Genomic DNA, 26,078 nt, shown 5'->3' with positions numbered 1-26,078 from the left:
GTCAATATTATAACCTCACTCCTTCTCTATAGGTAAATATTATATACTGAACATCTGCCTGAAAGTCTCAAATTAGTAAATAGTCTGTCATTCTGTTAAAAGTCATATACAGTTGTTCTGATGAATATGGCACCATAACTTACAATGTATTTAAATAGCTGTCGTGCTACCATAACTAAATACATCTGCACAAATCTATATTAGAAATATACATTTTCTTTACAAAAAGGGAAAGTTCATTTAGTGGAGGGGTGGATTTATCAGTCATGGAGCACAGCAAGGCAACCATGTTTCCTACATGCCCCATAAATTTAGTGTAAATAATTTGGGGAATCAAACAAACCCAAAACTATCATCCTGAAAAAGAAAAAAAGTCCCTTACAGCGAAAACAATGTTATGGTATGGAAAGGGTAACCTCAGCAGCAAATTTTGGTCTAGAATGTTCAAAGTGACTTAAACCAGTCATGGCAAGTGAAAAGAATGATTCACTATGATTGGTTCAAATTCAGCCAATAAGCAACGTTTAGACCATCGTCAAGCCTGAAAACCACTGCTGTGCTCCAATTAGACGTCGCCAAGATCACTTGTATGCAGCCTGCATACAGGGGTGCGCATTGAGGAACCCGGCATTGGGGCAGCAGAGAGAGTAAATCCGGCCCTGACCATAATACAGAACAAAGAATGAGGAATCCAATAAGCAGTGAGACACCTTCCTTACTGCCTTTTTGGAGGGAAGGAAGACATAAACTTCTGAGGGAAAAGTAGGTGATATATGTATCACTTATTCAACCGATGGGTGTTCACAAAAATCAGATGTAGAAAGTTGTCCTTTAAAGTACATGTAAACAGTAACCGAAGGCACTGTGTATCATAAACAATTTCCATATTTTAGTAAAATACAGTAAATTCCCCATTATCTGGCATTCAAGCAACCGGCACTCTCAAGCATAATATGTCCTTGTTTTTTTGCTGATTGCTTGTTAGACATCGGGATAATAAAAAATGTTGTTAGCCACTAAATTTACCTAGTTGCTAACAAAATTCGTCAGGATGCATCCTGTCAGTGTCCAAGTGCGGACACCCGTACTCGCACAGATGACAGCGTACAGCCGTGTCCTCCCATAGGGAAGAACAGGCTGCTGCGCGCAATCACAAACAGCACCTGTCCCTCCCAGGATTGGCCCATTTATGGGCGTGCACGCCGCACGGATGTGTACGATTCCTGTGAATGAGGCCTTACATTGATGGCATCTTTCAGGGTTGGAATTCCTAATGGTGACAACAGTGGACCATGTCTGTGTAATGTGTGTTGAAACAGCCACTTGTGCTCTTCATCAGAAGCCTGTGTGACGGGATGACAACACTAGTGAGAAATTGGGATACAGGGAAAGAGCGTGGTCAACCTATAACAGAAAGTACCTAAACAAAGACCTTCATGGCAGCATCACTGGATAGTATTTTAGTGAAAGCTGCAGATTTTAAAATAAAAAAAATTACTTTTGAAATTAAAGTAGTACTAAACTCTCAATGTTTTTCAATAATGAATCAGATCAAATCAATATACATTGTCCGGCAAACGATTTCTTTACATTTTTGTCCAAGCTCTTACATTCATCATTTTTCCAAATAGCTCCAAATCTCTCAGCTCAGTTTTTCTAAACTTCCTGTCCAGTACAAGATCCCAAGGGACAAAGCAGTCTCCAGCAGCCACCCATCTACTAGCTAGCTCGGAGAAGGTAGGAGGGGAGAGGAAAGAGTAGAGGAGTGTCTTGCCTTGCTGTGCCTGTGTGTTTGTGAAGACACACAGCCTATTAGCGCACACACAAGGGTGACTCCATAGGATCCTGCAAGGGAAAAGAGCCATCCTAAAACAGGATATCAGGGCCCGTGCTCTGGGGACCAGCTGATTCTGTAGGAACCTTTTAAACATCAAGGGGCAGCATCTATTGTAAGTGATTTAATCAGCATTTGAAATAGCCTGAAAACCTTATGACTTTAATATCACTTTAAAGATGTTAAAACATATAAAAGATTTTAGTCATCTGACTTGTATATACTTTAGGGGTGTATTTATAAAATGTTCGCAGAGCAGTTCGTTCTGCGAAAATCTGACTTTTACATTCGCACTGCATTATGGCCAACAGATGGAGCCTAGAAATTTCTAGTGATAATGCATTACAAATGTAAAAGTCAGATTTTATGACAAATCATGGCTTGAAATATCTTGCTTTGCATGTAATGAGTCTATCTCATATATTAGTTTCACCTTTTAAGTTGCATTAGTGAAATAAATGAACTTTGCACGATATTCTAATTATTCGAGTTTCACCTGTATTTATATATATCTATCTATATTTATATCTATATATCTCATTAGCAAATGTCAAGCTACAACTATATATTTCTCTTATTATGTTTTTTTAAACATATTAAACACACTAAACAATGAACATAAGATACCAATTTAACAATAAGAGGTATTCAATATCATATGCTATTGGCAGATCAGCCTACTTGTGTATCTTGTATTAACTTGGTCCTGCTAGTGGCCATAGAAGAAATTTTGAATTTGGTTATTAAAAGATTTGTCCACATTTATTTAATATTTACATTATTTCTTTCTACCGAAATCATAAAATGTGCTTAAAATTCTGTAAAGAGACTGCAAATACATCCGAGTGGTTTTTATGCATACCTTGAACTTCAGTAATAGTAATATTGGAAAAATCACAAGAAACATCTGGCAGAATGTAGTGTCCAGGATCACCAATTTCATAAACTAATTGTTCTGCAACCGTGCCAAAGGAGACAAGACCTCCACTTTCTCTTGGCTTTGATATGGTGAAATTCCCATCTGAGGTGCATTCAGCTATTGGAAATCCTATATTGTGCCTGTTAATTAAAGTGCAACAAAGCTGTTAATGTACACACATTTAAGTGAAACTCTAGACTAAATAATATCATAATAACACTACCCTGCACTGTAAGTGTAAATGGCACCAATGCCTGCCATGCTGTGTATTGTATTGTCCCCTCCTTCTGCCAGAAAAGCAGCTGGCGATTCTGCCACAAGACTACTGAACATTGGTTTTTACCATGAGGACATGGCGGCTGTATTCATTGATGTCTATTCCTCAGCACAGACGAAACAAAACTACAGTGTGATATCCTGCCCCACACGCCAGTGGTATGTCAGGGTTGTTGAGCAAGGGGAACATCCCTGCCAATCCCCTTAGGAACGGCAGACAGAGCTGGGATACAGTTACAGATGTGGCAAGCATTCTGAATCAGTGGCTTCTACTTCTCATTGTGGCCGCTTACATGACAAAGGAGTGTGACCACTGTTATCCTACCACTAAGCCAGGATGTGGAGGGTGAAACAGCAATGAGGGCAGTTATGTGATCCATGGAAAATACTAGGGATGAGCGATTTCACCTGAACTGATTTAGCCTTTTCATAAATTTAATGGAAATTGAACTTCTAATTTGAACTTCCTCAACTTTCAAGATGCAGACTGCTTAGGTGAAATTTACTTAACATGGTGATCATTGGCTTTGTTGATAAACAAAGGCATTTCACTGTATTTCTTTATCAGTACACTCGATGTACACCTAGAAAGAAATATTTTTCTTAATGAAAACTGTACACAGTAAAAAATAAAAATATAAGGTGTTTTTTTTTTTCTAATTAAAACATTTTTGTGGATTCGAATGAAAGGTTTTGGTTAGGGTTCCTCAATGTCTAACATCATGTTTCCAGAAATTGAGGGAAAATTTTCTGGCACAGAAATAGGTCCAGGATAGGTGCAAAAAGCTTCCATCACTCTCTAGAGTCATTTAAAGACCGTAGCACCCTAAAAATCCCCTTCATTTTGTATTCCCCTTTGACTTAATCATAGTAAAATCATTGAACTGTACCCATTTTTCGTTAAATCAATGATTTATACACAAATACATGTGTTTGTAATATGGTGATAGTGCTTACACCTAGCCCAAAATTAAACTTTAGGTTAATAGACACATGATGGACACAGGACAAACCAAGCACAGAGAACTATTGAATAGAAAATAGTATCCTAATAGAGTAGTAAATAAAGTAATACAGTAGTAAATAAAGCTTGTCACAGACTTTACAGAATGACCAGATTTGCATGAAACATCCATCTGCCAATGTACGCTGTGCCAAGTTTGGCTTTAAAACAGGAATGGTCAGTGTGTTCCCTGATATGCTATGGAGTAGGACACAGCAACTTCAACTTACAAAAGGACCGGCAGTCTAGGCAGTGATTTATGCGGGGACACAAGAGATTGGACAAAGTTTTTCAACCTTTACTTTCTTCCTTGTGGTATTATATGTGGCTGTTTTTTTAGACATAAGCAGTGTGTCACCTAAATGTGTAAGGGTACACTTACACAAGGAGACAAGCTAGGTTTTGTTCATTGGAAAACTCCCCAACAAACAGACTTTTAACTATACATTTAAAAAAAAAAAACCCTGATTTTGATGTTATGGTTTATACTTTCTAAGTCACTTTTTGATTTCATCCTACTCCCATTAAAATAGTATTTTATAATCCAGAAGAATGAATATGATATGATGAGATTGTTCTGGGTCATACTCATCTTGGTGGGTCATACTCATCTTGGTTAGTGTACTGCGCAAGTACCAGCACTAGGGAGTTGTCTAAATAATAAAAACATTTCAGTGGCAAATGTCCCTTGAAGTTTAGAAATTTCAATACTTTCCAAGCCACTGACCAAAAGGTCAGAATACTGGATAGTTGGCCTGAGCAATGTGGCCAGTAGGACAACCAGGGAACCAGCATTTTCAAAAGACGTCACCAACGGCAGCCTCCATATTCATCAGTAGAGGTTTCCTGTGAGAATACTTTATACATCTTATAATGTATGAACATTTGTTGTGCTGTGTGTATTCTAACATCATTAGTCATTTCAGGCTGTAAAGAGACTCATTACAGAACAAAGTAATTTTTGTCTGCAGGTAAATAATATCCCCATGACCACGAGTTTATCTGTAAAGCACTAATGCTTCCCAGATCTCAAAAGATTCTAAATTCCTTACCTCTAGGGCCTTATGTATTAAAACAGACCTTTCGTTTAGGGCTCTTTTACACCATGTCTGTTGACCTGCATTATTATGTACACCACTCTACATGTGTGGTGTGAAAAAGGCACATAGAAAACAATTGTATTATATGTGCCCTGATCAAACCATACGTGTGGTGGTGTGCAGAAAAATGCAGCTCAACGGACATGGTCTGAACAAGCCCTTATTCCGATTTGTCCTTTAGGTTTTGTCCTTTTAAAGTTTCAAGTTTTCTTTTAAAACTTTTGGCTTAAAATGGGTCATGCCAAATTTCATTACATGTAGAGGTAGCCTGAAAACCTTTGCTTCTCAGTTTTGAGGTTGCCGTTTTGTTTCTCCTGAAAGTAAAATGGACCGAAATCTGCATTAAACAATTTATGCCTGCTAGCATAAAGATTCATAAATTGCTTCAAATTGTACAGAAACCTCTTTGCATGACACACAGAGAACAATCAATAGGCTGCTTTCTGACATGCAAATCCGGAGAATTTAAATACAAACAAGGGAACAGCATGTTTCTGCACCTTAACCCGATTAGAACTGTCATTCACCTAAAATCATTTAAGTCACTTGTACGTTCTAGCTTTACCTCTTCATACAATTCAAAAAAAAGTTATTTGAGATTAAAAAGCAAAAGAGCAAATTAAATGACATTGAAGCACTTCCCCACAGAATACATTCACAGTAGGTGAGCGTAAAATGTATGTCAAGCTAAAATCTTTTCTTCTAGCTTCTGATAAATGAGAAAAGATTAGAACACTGTTGGGTTTATATGGCTATCCAGAGCTCCGTTAGAGAGATTTCACTTCACTTCCTGTCCTGTGGACAACGGTTTTACAAGACAGAAAGTGAAGGAAAATCTGCAAAATCTGCAGGGACACAGACAGAAAAAAAATCTTATTAGTCTTCCTCTACCCCAGTAAAGAAAGACATTTGAATTTGTTTCTGTGTTGCTGTTAGATAGCATCCCTTACTTTTAGACTGGAAAAAATTGTCAGCAGGAAGTGAGGGTATGTCTCTAACAAAAATGATTTATCTTTACTACCCCACAAAGCCGTAATAACTGTGCCATTCTCTCATTCGGTCTCCTCAATTATTTGTTGTCACGATACGTGGGTAAAAACTCTTAACTCGATATGTCCACTTTCCCTAAGAGTGGATTCTAAGGGATAGCTGGTGTCTTCAGTCACAGGAACAAAAAATTAGGAACTGGCACAGGAACAAGGAAGGTAAGTGGTTGTGACATTTGCTTAACTGACCCCATGGTGAATCCATTTGTAACCATTAGGCCATCATCTCCTCTTTGCATTGGACAGGGCACTTTGTGAAACTGGGAGTTATGGTGGATATATTTTATCGCTGGTTACCCAAATGATATAAGGAGGTTAACAAAAATGACTAAATTTGCTTGAAAAAAAAAAGACAGACGAGAGAGGGAGAAAAAAAAAAAAAAAAGGAAAGAGAGAGAGCAAGATTATCCTAAATGGGTTAAAGTGTAGTAGTCTTGTACCACTGGGATCAATACTGGGAATAGGTCTTTTAATCTGTTTATTAGTGACCTAGGGATGAGATGGATAACAATATTGCAATTCTTGCTGACGACAGAAAATGATATAGATTAAAAGTCAGCACCATAGCAACATATTATAGAAGGATCTCAAATTGGCAACATGGGCAGTTAAATGAAATGTTGAAAATTTTTACTTTTGCACCTAAGCTGATGAATTAACATTTCCCCTTACCCATTGAATGGAATACAGTTGGGCAAAACAGAGCTGGAGAGGGGCTTGTGAATACTGGTAAAAATAAGCTAAGCAGAACCACTCAATGCCAAGAGGCAGCTGCAAAAGCAATCTAATATTGGGTTGTAAATATTGCCTCTGCATAAATCACATGTAATATTTGGGGTTCAGCTTTGTGAATGACTTTGGAGTATTACCAAATCTTTATCTATAGTTTTGGGTAGAGTAGGGAAGGTTTTAGAACCTGCTGTGTCCCCACTGGAAGGATTAATCCTCTCTATTTGCCCTGTTGGCTATTGTCACCGAAAACAGGAAAAGATGAAGAATAAAAACATTTTATAGTTGTTCCTAAACTAGGAATCAAGGGGATTTTTAAAAATGGGACAAGAGAGAATACCCCTAAATTGTAGAGATTTACTTCCTGTTCCATCTCACAGGAGGTGAAGGGAAATATACCCGGCACACAGAGAGGAAGGCACGTTTCTCCTACTATATCCAATGGTGAAAAAAATGTTTTAAGAATATACATATATATATATAGGTTAGATAGATAGATAGATAGATAGATAGATAGAGCTGGGATATGTTTTACCCCATCTATGCAACTCTAATAAGATTTCTTACCAGTCTGGTACCAGATGCCAGTCTGTGTATATTCCTCCAGTGCACTGGGCACCACATTCTATTAGATGACCAGCTAGACTGCAATGGGACAAGAGATACACACTAGATTAGAATGCAAACGACATTGCCATTGCAGGATTACTGCATATTTCTGAATGCTTTTTGGCTTTGTTTGTTATAACATAATAACAGTAAAAAAATAAATAATTGTAATAAAAGTAAATAGTGGTCCCCCTTGTCCATATATAGATAATGAATGCTTGTTTAGTCTAGGGAGTTTAGTCTAGCCTACCTTACACCTCAGTCCCGCATCAACCAGCGCTCTGGTTTTCTCCTCTCCCACGCCAGAATGTGTTCAGTCCATCGACATCATCACATACAATGGAGGACTGCTGGTCTTGCAGTATACTATATATGATAACATCTGCAAGGGGGTGGCCGAACAACCGGCTAAGAAGAGCGGCTTTAGTTAAGTGGTTATCCGGCAGGAAGGAAGTCTGCAGGACTGGATAAGAAGTAATACATGCTATTAGAGCCCCCTAGACTAAACTAGACACCAACAGATTAATAAAGTGACATTACAGATGTAGGTAGATGTATGATAATTCATTTCTTGTACAACATAATTATGCCTTTGGTCCTACCACAGAGGATTGTTGTACTTTGCTTCTGTCCATGGGGACTTTTATAATATGCTGTTGCTTGGGGATGATTATAGGAATTTGCGTGCTAAAGGAGGAATTCTTGCAATGTTGATGCCTCTGGTGGAGATCAGGTTATTAAATTGAGTGATGCTAAGGGTGGTAATAATATAACTTGTATATATTAATATATGTGAATGTTTGTTTTTGTTCAATAAAAGTGTTGGCGATAAGAAAGGTATTCCCTAAATGTTCTCCCTCCTATGTGTTAAGCCACACATGACAACACCCACTTTCATTACTTATCTGTCGCTCCTCCCAATCTCAGGAAGACAGAAGGTATGGTGTAGGTGAAGGCATTTGAATTTGTTTTAGCTTTTATTCTAAAACCCAAATGATCACAGCGAAGCAGTATATTTAATTATATAACATATTATATTATGCGCTAATCATTTTTAAATCATTCAAGATCTCAAATGTAGAACAGAAAGTTTTGTTAGCAAAAAAAAAAAACTTCTGTAAACTGTTAGAGAAAATAAACATATTAGTATTTTATATTAATAAGTGTATTGGCACTTACCTGCCAGATGCGAGTAAGTCAAATTCATTTCTCTTCCATCCAAACTACAAGAAAAGGATAGAGAAATTCTTGTTCATAAATGAAATTATATATTTATTTAGAGTATACCTTGTATGTTATAATATTACTGAAAGGAAACAATATGGAAGTCTACTGAATAGGCATGTGAAAGTTGTGGACCATAGTGCTAGGTACAATTCCAACCAGGGAAGTCTGCACAGGGTTTACACATTCTCCATGTCTGTGTTAGTTTTCCTTCAATTTTCAAATTCCCTCCCAAAAAACATAATGGTTCTCTGACGTATTTGTCCAAAATATATAGTCCTACTAAAAAATTCCAGCAGTTTCATGCCCTTTGTAAAAATGGTGTTGCAATGTTGCAATTATGTAAATAATTGCTATACAAGTATATCTAAACCTGAGAACCAATGTAACATATTTAATGTAATATATTGCAGGTTAGCAGTCCTTAAATGTGGTGGCTGCAGTAGTTTTCTTTGCAGGCTAAGTACAATTTCTGCAATACAGAAAAATACCTGTTGACCTTACCAGAAATCCTGAGTCCTTGCCATGCGCTGGACTGAAATCTTAAACAATGTTATCATCATTCCCAGTGGACTGCAGAACCCCTCCCTTCATGTCAGGTAGATGAGAAAAGGGGGAGGTGTGCAGTGCAAATCAGGATAGCAGCCTAAGAGGACAATGCTGACAATATATAAAGAAGTTTGATTAAGCTTTGTCACCACAGGACAGGAAGTGTGGTATTAGCAAGATCACCAGGTGAAAATAAGGGGCAGAAAAAGCCAGAAAAAAAAGGAAACCTAATACAGCCATCATATCTATGCACTGGTAAGCAAAATATCTCTTTTTGTTTTTGGGATAATATGCAATTAAATTGTTAGTGTCTGTTGTATTATTTGGGATAGTTTCTTCTCACTTGTTTTTGGCACCGTACCGGCACTGTAAGGCCTCATTCACACTACCGCGCATATACGCGCGTACGTGCGTGCGTATTGTACCATATGCAAATAAATGGCTCCATACACATAGCCGCGTATAGAGCCGTATATATGCGTAGCGTAAAAATGTGCAAAAACAGATTGGAACTGAGATGCGACCGGGCAGCGTATTTCTGCGTATTTTACGCGCATACCCATGTTTGCGCATGTATACGAGCGTATGTGCGTACAGTTTATTCAAATTTCCATTAGGAATGATGCATTCTGGGAATGCAAATAGTGCACGCATATACGCGGATAGATGCTCGTATATACGCGCATAGATGCGTGTATATACGCGATATACAATTTTGCTTGCGTTGTGTGTGAATGAGGCCTAAAGTGTTATTAATAATTATACTATTATGATTTATGCCCATGTTTCCTGTGCTGTAAAAATAATTTGGACAAGGCATGTAATGTCATAGCACCACCTTGTGGTCACATTTGGTATTGTTTACTTTATGCAATAGACATTTCAGGCTGACTTTCCAATTAAGGGAAAAAAAAGTATTGTGACACAAAATGACCACATTAAGGGAAAAGAAAACATCCAAGCAGTATTCAGCTGAGCAAACTGAAGCAAGTGCAATGTGAAAGTCCTACTGCCCATCAGACCCTTAATTGTATCTGACATACAGAGCAGGATGCCATTGCTCACTCCTCATTTTAAAAATGCTAGTTGCCTGGCTGACATTCTGATGCGTTTAATACATTCGGAATCACTGTCCTGTAACTCTCATTTGCTACAAGTTTGCCCTGGGTATCTGACTCAGGAGTACTAAGTTAGAAACAGCTAGGCAACTTGCTTTTGTAGAAGGGCAGCAATGATAGCCACCATCATACTTCTCTCATGACAGGCAGAGATTAAATGGTTTTACATTTGCTGCCTAATGCCGAACTGCATGTATTTCTATATGTCTGATTGTTTTACATGTAAAGTGCAGTAGTTCAGTGTGATATATATATATATATATACATATATATATATATATATAAGAATCCATGGCATCCATGGCTTTCTTGCTACTGTGCTAGGAGACCTTCTCCTTCAGAGGGTCTAACAAGAGTACCTGCTTACCAGTGTTAGTTAAGTTAGGCTTTAATTTGTTCGTCTCTTACTTAAAGTCCATGTAAAGATGACCGTCAAATGATAGCAGAGCTGCTGTGTCATTACACCATTTTGCAGGAAAAGCTCTACTTGTCACATGAGGGACTCAAACTGCAATGTCAATGCTTGTGACAGAATGCATCACATGTTACTTTTTATTTTGCCCTTGGTTCTAATTTAACTATTATTCTAAAATGTTTTTAATACAATACTTGTATCAGACAATTACAGTATTAAACAAAAACACACTATCATCCACAATGGCCTCTGCAAGATGAAGCCATTTTTTTATTTTTACTTAAAGAAGAACTCCAGGCAGAAGACCCCGCACGGCAAGGGTTAAGTGCTCCTTTTCATCTAGGGTCACAAATAAAATCCCATCACTGGAGCGGAGGGGGAGCGAGGCTGTAGGGACCAGTTTAGCAGCCAGTCGGGTTGGAGGTTTGGGTAAGTATATCTTTGTTATTTACAACCCAAGACTAAAACAAGCGCTTAACCTTTGCAGTGAGTAATGTGAGTAAATGGGAGAGTATTGTAACATTGAATGTGAATATTGAAAAGTTCTTTCTCCCACTTTTTAATCATTAAACCAAATGAAGCAAACATACAGTGTGTATTAGTGGTCCCAAGACGAGGCTGCTGTCCACACATCTTCCAGTAATAACAATGTCTGCTCCAAGATCCAGAGCCCTGCTAATTGGTCTTGCTCTACAAAGAAGGCAAATATTCTGTCAGTAGGCTTCTACTATAATATAAAAGAGAGCAACCAAGAATTACAGAGAAGAGCAAGAAGCACAGAGACACAGATATGCACCATTGGAGATCACGTACTACGTTGCCTGCCGCTCTACTCACAGTTCCAGAAAGTGCCCTTAATATAGTCATAAAAGCACAGTTAGCCTGACCCTGTCAAACAATACATGGTGGATATAAAAATGGTGATTAGATCATCTATACAAGTATATCAGAGGTTATGTTATAATTATATGTGTGTGTTCCACTGCACAGGTATCCATTTTATCCCCCAAAGCACATTAAAGGGAACCCACAGAGACAGAGATATAGGAGCCGTCATTAGTGACTTGGCTGTTAAAGATGTTGGATCCTGTGCTGTTATCTTGATCCTACCTTGGACTTTTTAGCCCTCATTCACATGGGTAACGGCCGGCCCGTACAGATCTGTGCTGCGTGCACGGCTGTATCGGGCCGCTCCCGGGAAGGACAGGTGCTGCGTGTGATTTGTACGCAGCAGCCCGTTGTTTTTTTATGGTAGTGCGCGGCCGTACGCTGCCCTACGCTCATCCGACCTGCACGTCCATGTGGGTATCCGTACTCGTATGCTGACAGGATGGATCCTGTCTGCATCCGAGCAGGGACACCCGCACCCGTACGGACGAGCAGTTCGGGTGAGCGTACGGCGGCGTACTCCCATAGAGAAGGACAGGCTGCTGCGTACAAATCACACTCAGCACCTGTCCTTCCTGGGAGCGGCCCGATACGGCCGTGCGCGCAGCACGGATCTGTACAAGCCGGCCGTTACCCGTGTGAATGAGGCCTTAGACTTTACTAGCTGCATGCTTGTTCCAAGCCAGCGACTGAAGTCAGTGAAGATGGGATCAGGAGAACCTGGGAGCCTGCACCTTTAAAAACACATTCAGCAGCGACAGCTCCCATGTTTCCATATTCACAGACTTAATTCAATTGGCGCTGGAAACAGGAATTACTGAACCTCTCTCCCTCTCAAGAGATCATCACTACATGTGAATACAGCACAGGCCTTGGATTCACCACATCTTACTGCATTGTCAGCACTTATCTGTACAGAGGTCAGTGCAAATCACACTAATTAGAATAGTCAAATAGGAAAACGTCTCACTCATCTCTATATATAATATACCTTCTTAGAAAGAAAGATCATCTTTATGTAATTATATTATCTCATATTCTTTAAAAGTGTTATACAGTTTTGGGAATGAAAGTATTAGGAAAACATACTACAGGTAAAGTGTATGCAAACCTAAAATCAGTTTTCAGCATGTTTGGCATCTTGCCTTACTGTACACAGTTTTCTTAAAGTGTATCTACCCAAAAAAATGTAATGAGGGGAATTTATCAAAACTGGAGCAGACTTAGGCTGGGTTTTTTTTCCTTTATTTTCTCTATTTTTGGGGGAGGTTTTTTTCTTTTTTTCCTTTATTTTCTCTATTTTGAAAAAAAAAAAATATATATTTTTTTTTAGTTTGACTTTTAAACTTCACGCCGGCTCCGCCCTCCTGCGACACAGCCGCTCGCAAGGAACGGAAGCCGGAACCCGCCGAAGACACAGCGGGGATCGCGGACAAGGTAAGACCTGTACGCTGTATTCCCGAGTGTGGCTCGGGGTTACTGCTTTGTTAACCCCGATCCACACTCGGGAATACCAATGGCAACGCGCGGCAAAACGTCCCGAAGAAGCTCCCGTACTTCTTTGGGTGTAGGAACGCGCTGTAAAACGCCCAGGTGTGAACCAGGCCTAAATCTGGAGCAGCTATGCACAGCAATCAAATCAGCTTCTCTCTTTCATTTTCAAATCTTAACTGAACAAACTGAAGAAAGAAGCTGATTGGTTTCCGTGCACAGCTGCTCCAGATTTCGTCTGCTCCAGTTTTGATAAATTCCACTCAATGTATTGCAACCAGTTATTAGTTTGTTTTTTTCCCAACTGATTTTCCTTTATTTTTACCAGTTGATTCTGCCAGTAGCAAAGCTTTTTCCCCCTTAACATAATAACTGTCCTTTTACTTTGTTCATTAGCTCATCCCACACAATCATTACCTTTTGTATCACTTGCCCCGCCTACTTTATTGGAAGCTCTTGCGTATTCAAATTGTATTGTAACTGTACTGTCTGCCTCCATTTTGTGCTGCACAAACTGTTAGCACTATATAAATGATGTATAATAATAATAATAGTACAGGCAGTTATAGGGGGGAGTTTACTGTGGCACTGAAGGAAGCATAATTATTGCTCACTGTGGTGGTGGCATTCACATTGGCACTCCAAGAAGAAGAATTACTGTGATCTGATCACATTTATTGTGGTGATATTTATATTGCAGGAATAAAACACACTGGGAGGGGGGATTCCTAAAAACCGGAGCAGTTGCACATGGCAACCAATCAGCTTCCGTTTCATTTTCAAAGCTTAACTGAACAAACTGAAGGTAGAAGCAGATTGGTTTCTATGGGCAACTGCTCCAGATTTTGTCTGCTCCAGTTTTTAGGTATTCTCCCCATTGTTTTACTCCTCATTATGCTCAGTAAGAGATCTTTGCTTTCTATACTGATTATTCACAGCCATTATTTCCATAATGAGGTGCACCACATATACTAGTCTTACATTTATAGTATTCTATTTAGAGCTAATGAAAAACAATAATGATGTTTTATTGCACAGCCCAGCATGTGGTGTGAACATGGGTCCAGGCTGCATGCGTTTTGAGCAAAGCTGACCCAGTACTGGGCAATAAAACTGAATTAATATATCTGAATGCCTAGGTGGACAATTAGCAATTTTAAAAAAACATGCAGACTTTTTTTTTTAGTAAGTGAATCTGCAGCAACCCATTGTAGTAATGATCTTTAGAGCTGAACTCTCTGGATAAAGAGCTGATGAAATAGATACAGTATATGAGAGCTATTTTACCAGGCAAAACTATTTGTATGTATGTCCATCCAGCCAGTGCTTAGATTTACATAGCTCTGCTACACAGCATAGCCCTGCCTAAGAGGGACCTGATCTTTGTCTCTTGCAGTTTCACTTTCACTTAAAAGTCTTCTCCCCATCCCCACCCTGTGAATGGACTGTGAAAGGAGAAGCAGCAGACGGATGAGTTGATCTCTTTGTCATTCTGCTCTCTCTTCCGATCAGCATGATCTGTACACTGCAGCACACTTGATTGGCTCTTTGTGCTGCTTCTTCCTCCTCCTTTCTGAGCTCTGCTGTATAGAGACTGATTCCAAGTCAAGTTCAGGTAGTTTCACTGATTACAGAGTTGCATACATTTGTATATTTTTATATCTGCTTAGTGTTCAGCATTAACTTTGGTAAACTGAAATCTGGTTGCCATGAATTGCTGCACATGCTATCATAGATCTTAGCACCGATTCAACAAGCTCAGATGTGCAGTGCTAATTCATTTTGCGCATTCGGAACCTTGTGGCCCTGTCTCCACTCACACTGAGGTTTGCAGCCTTCAAGCTAGTTACTTCTGGCTTATACTCCATATGGCAGCATTGTATACAAGAATAACAATGTGTGCATTGATTTGCACTGACAATGCAAAAACATACATATATGATATTATTATTATATATTATACAGGATTTATAAATTATAAATGGCATCAGTCCAATTGTGGACCTCGAGAAAGAGAGAAAGGAGAGGGAGTGGGTGAGTGTTTTTAGACTAAGAGCCATGAGGGGACAATGGCTGGCATGGCTGATTCTCTATAAAACAAAGTAGAATATGTCAAAGATATAAGAATGAATACAATACATGCGATATAGGCATCTCTCTGGGAACAGGCAGAAAGGAGGAACATTAGTTACCCCAGATAAGCATTCACACTCTGAATATGTTCTGGGAACGGCTTCCCACTATCCATTTCAGTGATTCCCCCTGTCTTGAAGGCGTCTTTCTGTGAGAACACAAAGAGTAACATAAAACCATAATTGTATTAAACAAAGTGCTTAATTACACAAAATACCCAAGATCAGAGATCATAATTCCTAATGCCATACACAATAGGCCTCACTGTGGACAGACAACAATTTATAGTTCAGTCATGTATCAGGTAATGTGAGAATCCACTACTATGAGGACTAGTTAACAAGCACAAAACAAGTAATGATGTTCAGTTGCTAATACTAAACACTTCCCATCTAGTGTTCATACATTTAGCAGAACAGCAAAGCATTGTTTGTATAGTAAGTGTGGTACTGTAGTTTGTTATAATTCTTATCATAGTGGTTTTAGGGCAGGGTCACACCATTTTATGGTCCAGATCTGGTCTGGAAAACGGTGTGAACCTGCCCGCAGTTCCAGTGCATTCCAGACCAGACAAAATGAGACAAGCAGTATTTTTCTGGACTGGAACGGACTGCGCTGGTGTGAACAGAGGCCAGAAATAGCGTAGGGATACATTAGGATGCATTTTGGGTCAGGAAACAATCTGGTCTGGAGACGATCTAACTGTGGTGTGAATGGGCCCTGATTGCATATTGTGTAATATGAAGCATTAGAAAAACACCGATCTTTGTAAAAAGGGAATCTATACTGGTTTTCTACTGTACATAGTATGTTTAAAAGAGAAGTAAAGCCAACCCTTTTTTTGGCTTTATTTCTGTTTTAGGTCACAGGAGGACATTTACTAATATCCTCCTGTGACCCAAACTCAGCATACTGTATAGTTGTTCATAGGGATGCACCGATATATATCGGCGCCGAAAATATTATTTTTTTTTATTTCGGTTTCGTTTTGGTTTTAAAATTTCCATTTCGGTGCACCTCTAGTTGTTTACTAGTTGCACTGCAGCCACGAAAGATCCTGTCAATATTGTCGGGATCCACCCTGATGCCTGATTGACAGCTGGTTCTGCCTTTCTAGAGCAACAGCAAGTTGTGCCCGCCCCTTTCCCTGTCTGTTCCTCCAATGAGCGCACGAGGAACAGAGGGGAGGGGGAATGCCTGCAGGGAGCAGTGAATGAAAGTCACTGTTTCCTGCAAGGAGAAGATTGTGAGCTGAGAGATTAGTGGTTTGTGATGACTCAGCTCTTGATCTATAGAGCTGGCATGTGATGTTTGCAGTGTCACACGCCAGCTCTAAGTATTGGAAAGAGTACATTTTACGCTCCCAATACTTCTCTTTTAATTATTAAGGGCAGTGTTAAAAATTTTTTAGTAAAAAGTACACTAGTCCACCCTCCCTAGCACCTCTAACCTAAACTAAACTGCTTATTTCCTCCATAAGTATGTAGCCCCCGCCACCTTTTATGGAATGGCTATTAGAAATTTAGTAATGCCAGAGCTTTAGTTAGTCTGGCTGAATTATAGTTGGCATTTATCCGGTTAATTCCAGGTGTTCTAGCATTGATTATACCTGCCTGAGTGGGGTGTGACCCTACTGCAGTGTGGGACAGCCAATGGGGAGCATTATGAGTGTGTGTGGCTTCCAGCCAATCACTGATGGTCTGATGGCCAGTGGTGCATGCTGGGGAAGGCCATATGTACTCACGGGTATTGCCATGTGTTCAGTTCTGTCCTAGGTTGGAGTGTCAGTCCAGCCTTCCTCCAAGCTTGGCCTGGGGGCAGTAACACTCAAGTGCGGGAATAGCCTTGCTAGGCCTCAAGTCTGGAGGAGGCCTAATAATGATTGAGGAGGAGAGCCAAAGAAGCGAATGAAGGTGCCTGGTTACTGGAATGGATCTCAGGAGCAAGGCTGGTGTCTCTCCTACTGAAGATCTCATGTCTATCCCTCTTCAGCTGTTGCTCAAATACCCAGTGTCAGCCTGTGCTCTTATTGATCCTGTACAGTGAAATACTGAAAGGGAACTGGTGAGCCTGGAGTTCTGTTCTATTTTTGTCATGGATGTCCTAAGCCCTAAACCTCTCTCCCTAAAGTTCTGCAATAAAGTTCCATCAGCATTATAACTACAGTCTGGATCTCTCTTTGTCGGTCGCCATGGAGGGTGGTAGGTGCTATTGGGGCAGCCAGGTTGTTAAAATCCCTGAGACAGGCTACAGAAGACCCGTTCATCCAGAAGCTCCTTCGGGGGCGGGTGCTACATGTAAAACCTCCAGCACTGGCCACACATGCACAGTGAGCCCCCATAGACTTGAATGTGGCTGTATTCTGAATGCATGTTCACATAGGCCCGCATGCTAAAACATTCCATTTTGGCATACAAGCTCATGTCCTTTCTGTGCCAGCAGTAGGAAGCAATGCTTTTTTAAAAAAAAAAAAAAATGGAACTTCAGGCACATTGTTCACAAACACTCTTCGGAGGCAAGGTAGAGAGATACAAAGTAACATGGTTACTTTTGTCTTTACTCTGTTCAATCCATCTGCAGATATATTACTAATAATAATATATCCATGAGGGCTTACAGGCATGCCTACAGGGACTTCTTTTTTGTATCTTGTTTTTGTATTAGTAGCCTTTCATCCTGTAGTGTGTTATTACATACTTAGTAAATTGGGGTGTTGTTCTCCTTTAATAAAACAGAGAAAGGAAAAAGTTGTAAACGGTTCGCTATTAGCAGTGTGCACTATTGTGTCTACAGTACACTTTATCTGAGGACAGAGGGAATTATGGAGTAAAATATCTGTTCATGGTAAATTGCATCAAATTATTATTGCTAAGAACATAACTGCTCACCTGCTTTATTAAGTCATCACCAGTAACCACAGCAATTTTCATATCAAGACCCAATTTTTTTACAATTTCTTGCAAAGCAGCACTGCAGGCCAGGGGGTTGGTTCCTCCCGCATTACTCACCACACGAATACCTAGTAGAAAAACAGGAATATTACATATACACATGCACACCAGGAGCTGCAATCTGGCAGTGCTGGCATTGTCTAGGAGCATTATTGGGCTGCCACTTCAGAATCACAGCCTTTTCACCAGAATATACAGTATTTTCATTGCCATTTTAGTGACAGTGAAACTGGTCACCTGTTATCTACTCTAACCTAACAGATTAGCAAGAAGAATAGAAAATGAGGGAAAATATAGCACCCAAATACTTCTGCAGCAACAGATACGTTATAATAGTGGTCTGCTAGTTAGTATTCTTACCAATAGATCACTACTGCTGTGACCTGTTTATGAATGAGGAGGTCTTCTCCCCTATGAAAGTGCAACATAGCTAATAATCAATGATCTTAAAGTTTTGTTAAGCCACTGGGATCAAAGAGAATACCCAGTACTTCCAGGTATGGAGGAGTTTGTGATTCTCTCCATGTGAAAACCCTGGTGCGTGGTCATTGACCCAGCGCTGTCACACAGTGCAGGAAGAGTCGCCAGCTTTGTGCTAGCTTTGTTTCTTGTAGCTGTATGGAATAGCAGGAGGAGTAAAAAAAAACATATGTACAGCTATGGTGTGTGTGTGGGGGGTTAAAATGAACCTATTGTTTTTCCTGGATGGGCAAAGCACAGGTTCACTTTAATGGTACATTAACCTGCCAAAAATGAAAAAAAGTGACTGAGATCCCAGTGAGGTACAATGTGTTCAAGGATATGCAGATGTATATCCACAACTTATACTCAGTAAGACATCTGCCTAAGATTTCCTTTAAAGCCCAACACCAGACAAAACTTTTGTTTGATTTTCGTTATAGCGGGGAAGGCCTTCATGAGGATTTTGCCACTTATTGGCGAAATTCCCCCTTATGTTCCCTCAACTGGCGAAGAGAAATCTCTCTAACCAGGACACAAAAAAACAAAACACATTTTCAGTAGAGTAAGGAACGGTTAACACATCCATGTCTTTGTTGCTGCTTTTAATGGGTTCTGTGGTTGTACAAGGGCAGGAGGGTGAACTAATGACAGGACCTCCCTTTGTCCATTCACTAAACACCTTGAATACATGATGTTTTATGAATGGATGAGCTGGGAGGAAGAAGGAGAGCAAGGGACACTCTTCTGCGCTGAAGGAGCACCAAAACTCAAAGCAGCAGAGTGGGAAGATCACAGCAGACAGTATTATCTGGCATGAATAGAACTAAGATTTCTAGCATCCCCAGAAGCCAGAAGAAGTATATCTTCTAGATCCCCCCTCAAAAAATGTTTTTTGCTGGTGTTCCATATTAGGGATTCAAGTATTGTTTTGCAAACCGCATTCCACAGATGAGAACTTTTGTGGTAAGTTTTTCTTTGTACACTGCATCACATAATTATTCCACATCCATTGTCATTAGACCGACACTGAATGAAAATGCCGAAAAAGTACCTGATTTATAAATATCAGTCAGATATGGTGCCATAGCTGTATGCACAAAGTCTGGAGTGAATCCTAAATTCTGAAAATGTAGAAGAAAACATCATTTTTAATGAGATTGCTGTTAATTAGAACAGTAATACAAATCATATGAAGATGGTCAAACATTCACTACTATTTAAACTGCAACTTAACGGAACAAGTAAAACCGATCATTTAGGTGCTAATGTTATCTATGTTCTTTATATGTCAACTCAATTTCCATCAGTCTGTTGTTTCGTAACTTAACGAAACAAGTAAAACCGATCATTTAGGTGCTAATGTTATCTAGAAAGCACTGCAGCTGTTCTTTATAAGTCATCTCAATTTACATCAGTCTGAGTTCTGTATCATCCACTGCAGCCAGTATTAACAGACCACCTTACATGGGCTGGACAAGTCTGCTTGCTGAAGTGAGTGCTGTGGAATGTCTCTCTATATCCTTGAATTATTACTAATCCGATTCAAACTTGAAAGCTAGGTTTAAACTTGTTTGATGACTGTGCTTAATGTCTCAGTACTGGCAGGTTGAGGCTTTCTTTATGTGGAGTCTACAGTGGGAGGGCTGGAAATATCAGAAAGTAAAGGAATTTCCAGATCACCAGATTACTAAACACACAGAAATGGTGAGAACGGGTTCACTACGGCAAGGCCTAGATGAAAATTACAGCAGGTACATTATGGTCCCAGTAAGCATCTCAGGACTTCATTTTTAATTTTGACCTTCTAAACAATGTCATTTTTTATTTTACATACATTCCATAAAGCAAAACTGAAAAATGTGGAAATAAAAAGTTAACACAATCCTGAAATCATTAGTCTGTATTAAATTAGAAAAACTGTAACATGACAATAAACAACAATGTATCAGTACTCATACTTGTAAGTACTCGGCAAGTACCAGTACTCGTACTCGCAAAACTGGTATCTGTGCATCCCCTTATTTATATTTATAAAAACAAAATCATACATTAAAACAGTCCCATGAGCTCCGTGTGCTCCTTACAAATGACAGCTGCCTCCTAATTTTTGAATTTTTCTCTAGTCTAGTCTTGGAGCTCAAAAGTATCGGTACATGTACTCGTACCGAGTACTGTACTTGGTATCTGTGCAACCCTAATAGATACTGTACAGACTCAGTAGCTTTGCAGCGATCCTATAGAGATACTGTACAGACTCAGAAGCTTTGCAGCAATCCTATATAGATACTGTATAGAATCAGATGCTTTGTAAAAATCTGGCATAGATACTGCATAGACTCAGAACCTTTGCAACAATCCTACATATGTAGATACTATATAAACTCAGAACCTTTGCAGCAATTCTACATAGATATTGCATAGACTAGGAACCTTTGCAGCAATCCTATATACTGTAGATACTGTATAGACTTATATCCTTTGCAGCAATTCTACATATATATTGTATAGGCCCAGAACATTTCCAGCAACCCTACATACAAAGATGCTGCATAGACTAAGAACCTTTGCAGAAATCCTAAATAGATATCCATAGACTCAGAGCTCTTGACAGTGACCTGCAACTGGACACAGCAGGATATTATTAAATGTAGATGTGGCCATAGAATGTTTTTCATTTGCAATTTACATTACATTAACTACACACACTTGAAGAAACATTTTAGTTTTCTAATTATGGAACTCCTGCATGTGCAAGCACTTGTTTTTTTAATGCAAAATTCAAAGGAAAATTGCTGATTCTTAAAAAACAATTGGTATGCGATGTGATCTACGGTTCCACTGAAGCTTTCTCAGACTGGCCTATCATGGGAAGATGTCTCACAAAGAGCAATCTGAGATGTAACATCTACCCTTATTGACATGGCCAATGGCTGTACGCAGCAGAGGCTTTTCTACATAGGTAAGGGAATAATCTGCACCTGATAACTGAAAGAGATTTCCCTTGGAACTTTCTCCTCACAGCAATTTCTCCGCTTTCTACCCAGCATTCTACCTAGAGATTGTTGGGCTGGAGACAATACTAGTATGACAACAGAACAGAAGATGGAAAAAGTAGAACTATGGGTGTACTTACAGGTGACTTTGCTTTTGCAGCAGTCAGTAAAGACATAGTAATTTCAGAGAGGTAGTCAAATACCAGGAAATCTAATTTTCCTCCATAAAGAAGCTGTGGAACTGAAAGACAATAAAAACATATTTTTGCTAATATCATGGAAATAAAAACAAGCATAATGGAAAACCCTGATGACCCTCACTTTGAAATCATTATCCTCTTGGGGCACCTTAGACCCAAACACACCCTAAACATGTTCAGAAATATATGCTATTTGTTATTGTCACCATCCCTTTGAATGAACAGTAGTCGATGAAGTTCAGCAGTAAAATAGACAATCAGCAATCACTACATCAGATGGAAAAAAGTAGAATGTTAACTTCAAGATTTACAGCTATTCAATACTAACAATACTATATTTTGCATATGGAAAGGAATGTTAGGGATACTCATCTGTCATCTTTCTTAAGAGGAACTGGCCAAAATTCGTACAGCGAGTGTTGCTGTCAGCACCCTTCTGCCAGGCATCCAGCCAATCAGCTACAGGCTCCGTTTGGGTATTCTGACAGTGGATGGAGGCCGCTATCACAATACAATGAAAGCAGCAGGGGATTTGTCCATTCATGCTTCTAAGCATTGATGGAGGAATCCATTATATTTTTTTTGTTCAGCCCCCAGGTTGAACTAAGAAAATGTAACCGTGTATAATGTACGTGGCTTAATTGTAGACCAGTAGGATTCTCCTGCTAACCAATCAAAATGGAGATGCATGATTTCCTTCTTCATGCTTAGTTTTATGGCTCCCTTCCTTTCTTGAACATAAAAAGGTATTTTTTATCTCATTAGCATGTATGGTTCCAGTGAACTGCATCGGTCCAGTCATAGAACAAATACAAATTAGGATACACCTCAAAAAACTAGGTCCCTGCCTATGTAATTTTCTAAATAGTGCTGTGCTTTTGTGCAATGCAGACAGATCATGGCTGATGAGAGGGACTGGCTTTACATAGCTTCCTGAAAACATCACAACAGTCTGCTTCATTACTCCTCTCAAAATACCTCAGTCTTAATGCTGGCCCAAGGGAAGAGTTATGCAAATATCAAAATACCTTGATGGATGGATGTCAGTTTGGAGGAGTGGACCTCATCAGTGGTCAATAGGAGTGAAATGCCTCATCATTGGTCAACAGGAGGAAAAATACCTCATTAGTGGTCAATAGGAGGACAAAGCCTCATCAATCTTCTATAGAAGGAAAAAGGCCTCGTCAGTGGTCAACAGGATAAAAAATACCCCATCAGTGGTAAACGGGAGGAAAAAAGCCTCATCGGTGGCCAAGAGGAGGAACAAATGCTTCATCAGTGGTTAATAGGAGGAAAAAATGTCTCATCAGTGGTCAATAGGAGGAAACAATGCCTCATCAGTGGTCAACAGGAGGAAACAAATACACCATCGGCATTCAGAAGAAAGACAATGCCCTGGCATCAAGTGAAACTTTAGCTCATACATCTTATTTTAGCTTTCAGCAGAGGGGAGCCAACTGTCAATTGTGGGATTACCCTTCATTTCATGGATACTTTCTCTTACTTCTTGTGTCTCTGAGGCAGGAAATGGTGAAAAATCTCCCCCTGTGAGTATACAGATAAAAATAAAACCTGACAAAATATATTTAAAAAAAAGTTTTTTCTATACTTTACAGCATATAGAGAGGTTGGTTAATTTACAGTATGCATCTGTAGCTCCTCCAGGAACATCATACATGAACATGCCATTCTGACTTAGCTGAGGGAAATGTTACCTGAAGCTGCAGTATCACCCCAAAATCCGGACGCACATCCTATTCTGACCGAGGTTCGTTTCTCAGAAGGCGGGCAGTTTTGTACCACAGAACTTGATGAAAATTGCCTCATACAAGTGCGACACAATGTACTTTTAAGTAGCCTGGCTTCAGGTTGCCAGGTTTGCATGTAGCTTCTTCCTAGAAGAAAAAATGTCCACCCCATGTCTGAGGCTTGGCACTTGAATAGTCAGTTCCAGCGACTTATATTTTTTCCCTCGGGTATCTCAAGTTGCCTCTGTGATCCCTGAAAGAGACAAAATGGGTTGTTAATTCTTCCAGAATTATTCTGGCATAAAATATCTACAAGTCATTTTAGATATCACTAGTAGGACATGTGCCCACATTTGGGCCTAGGGTGAAGAGTGAAGCTCAGTTCAAGTAGCTCCAGATACCCCCATCATGGTGCAGCATGCACATCAATTTCCTACCCTTTATCTACTCACGTAGTAAACAGCATCTATGTCACATACCGGTAGTAAACAGAACCTGTCACATGTATAATAATTTGCATGCAAAAAAATGTTTTTTTTTTTAGGAACATACTAATACAATCCATCAGGTGAAATCTTTCACCTGCAAAGCTGTCTATGCCTGCTGCAAAGTCACATCACTATGTACAGTACAATAAGGGGAATTTATCACAACTGGAACAGCTGTGCATGGGCAACCAATCAGCTTCAGTCTTTCATTTTCAAAGTTAAACTGAACAAACTGGGGAGAAGCTGATTAGTTACTATGTGCAGCTGCTCCAGATTCTGTCTGTTCTGCATATAGCTCAGATAACCCATGGCCGAAATGCAGGAAGGATGCGATAGTCTTCTCTTTACCTTCCGCCTCACTGATACCGTTCAGTCTTTGCTGCTGAATAATGAGGGTGATTTACTAAATAACATCAGTATGTTTACACAATACATTCAATAAAATTAGCCAACCATGTGAAAAGCAATGTCTGTTCAATTCATTCATCGGCACATTAATAGCTAATTGAGGCGGATATTCAGAAAAGTTATTGTGTGAATTTAATTAATTTAACTTATTACTAAATTTTATTTTTCCAGAAGCGCAGATTTATTTGTTCACATTCATTGTGTGAACATTGTCACGTTCTTTAGTAAATGAGTCCAATTGCTTCAGCAAAAAAACTTGACATTTGTACCAGCACAGTGTTGAGCAAGTCCGTATATAAGAACTTGGGGCAACATTCTTATTAACTCTTGCAATTGGACTACCCCTGCACTGCACGGGTTAACTGCTCCCTTGTGTCTAGAGACTAAAATAAAAATGTTATACTCACCCTATCCTGGGAGCCAGCTTGTTCTTAGACCGGTTCTTCCAGCCTCACTCCCACTATGATGCAGCAGTCCAAGGATCCTTGAGTCATCACGTCCAATGGGCTGCATATAGGACATGAGGACTCTGACGGGAATACCATCGCTGCAGCATAGGAGGAGAGAGGCTGGAGGGAGCTCTGTGACAGCTGGCTGGCTCTGAGGATCGAGTAAAACTTTTTTATTTTAGTCCCTAGACACAAACAAGCAGTTAACCCTTGCAGTGTGGAGGTAATCCAACTGCAAGGGTTAATAAAAAATGTTGCCCAGAGTTTTGCTTTAAATTAGAATAATTGTGACTTTTCCCATCTCTAAGTTATTGAAAATTGCCGATCATATTGGCTGGTGCTAGCCAGCTCACTAAAATTCATGAAGGGGTGCATATATACTAATAACTAGGGATGCACCGATGCCGTTTTTTTGGTATCAAGTACGAGTACCGATATTTGGTTTCCGGTACTTGCCGATACCAGATACCGAAAGTGCCATTAAGGAAGCCAGGCGGCGTGTAATGACTCGCCACCTGGCTTCCTGATTAGCAAGAAAGCCGTCCCCATGCATTTCGTCACTAGTTGGAGCCGGCTTTCTGGACAATCAGGAAGCCGGGCGCCGTGTCATTGGCCAGCTTCTTGGCCAATCAGGAAGACGGGCAGCGTGTAATGACTCGCTGCCCGGCTTCCTGATACCGGAAGTATCGGGCTAGGCATCGGAGCATTTGGACGAGTACTCGCTCAAATGCTAGTATCGGTATGGGTGCATCCCTACTAATAACATTAATTCTTACATTTTGTTAAGGAATTTGCACTTAGCTTATTGAATAAGGTGAAGCTGTGTTCACTCTAGATACCCAATTATGTGTAAGGAAAATGAAACAAAACACAGGATTTTTGCTCACACATTACTGAATGATTGAAGTCAGCACAGTTTCACTTAATTCATTAACATACAGTATAAAAAGTCACTTTGCAAAGTGAACAGGCTGTACTCCTTTAGTAAACCAATGCCATTCTGTCTCTGATGGGTGTAAAAGAAAGGAACATGAAACTAACATTA

At 39.7% G+C, this 26,078-nt stretch overlaps 1 protein-coding gene across 1 annotated transcript in view; it reads right to left on the bottom strand.

Moving 5' to 3' along the window:
- The window catches only part of LOC108788193, a 31,946-nt gene extending 8,011 nt beyond the window's left edge, over nt 1-23,935 (bottom strand). Inside the window, exons 1-9 of the mRNA XM_018557928.1 lie at nt 23,656-23,935; nt 21,881-21,981; nt 19,799-19,868; nt 18,223-18,353; nt 15,394-15,482; nt 11,413-11,512; nt 8,696-8,739; nt 7,475-7,552; nt 2,697-2,893 (exon numbers count right to left, since the gene is read on the bottom strand). Of these exons, the coding sequence (XP_018413430.1) occupies nt 2,697-2,893; nt 7,475-7,552; nt 8,696-8,739; nt 11,413-11,512; nt 15,394-15,482; nt 18,223-18,353; nt 19,799-19,868; nt 21,881-21,981; nt 23,656-23,860 (1,015 nt within the window). The 5' untranslated portion in view covers nt 23,861-23,935. The remainder of the gene's footprint in view (nt 1-2,696; nt 2,894-7,474; nt 7,553-8,695; nt 8,740-11,412; nt 11,513-15,393; nt 15,483-18,222; nt 18,354-19,798; nt 19,869-21,880; nt 21,982-23,655) is intronic.
- Nucleotides 23,936-26,078: the final 2,143 nt, after the last annotated feature.

The sequence above is a fragment of the Nanorana parkeri genome, unplaced genomic scaffold (genome assembly GCF_000935625.1).
Source record: "Nanorana parkeri isolate BGI_ZX_2015 unplaced genomic scaffold, ASM93562v1 scaffold311, whole genome shotgun sequence".
NCBI lineage: Eukaryota > Metazoa > Chordata > Amphibia > Anura > Dicroglossidae > Nanorana > Nanorana parkeri.
This window is presented reverse-complemented; position numbering and strand designations above follow the sequence as displayed.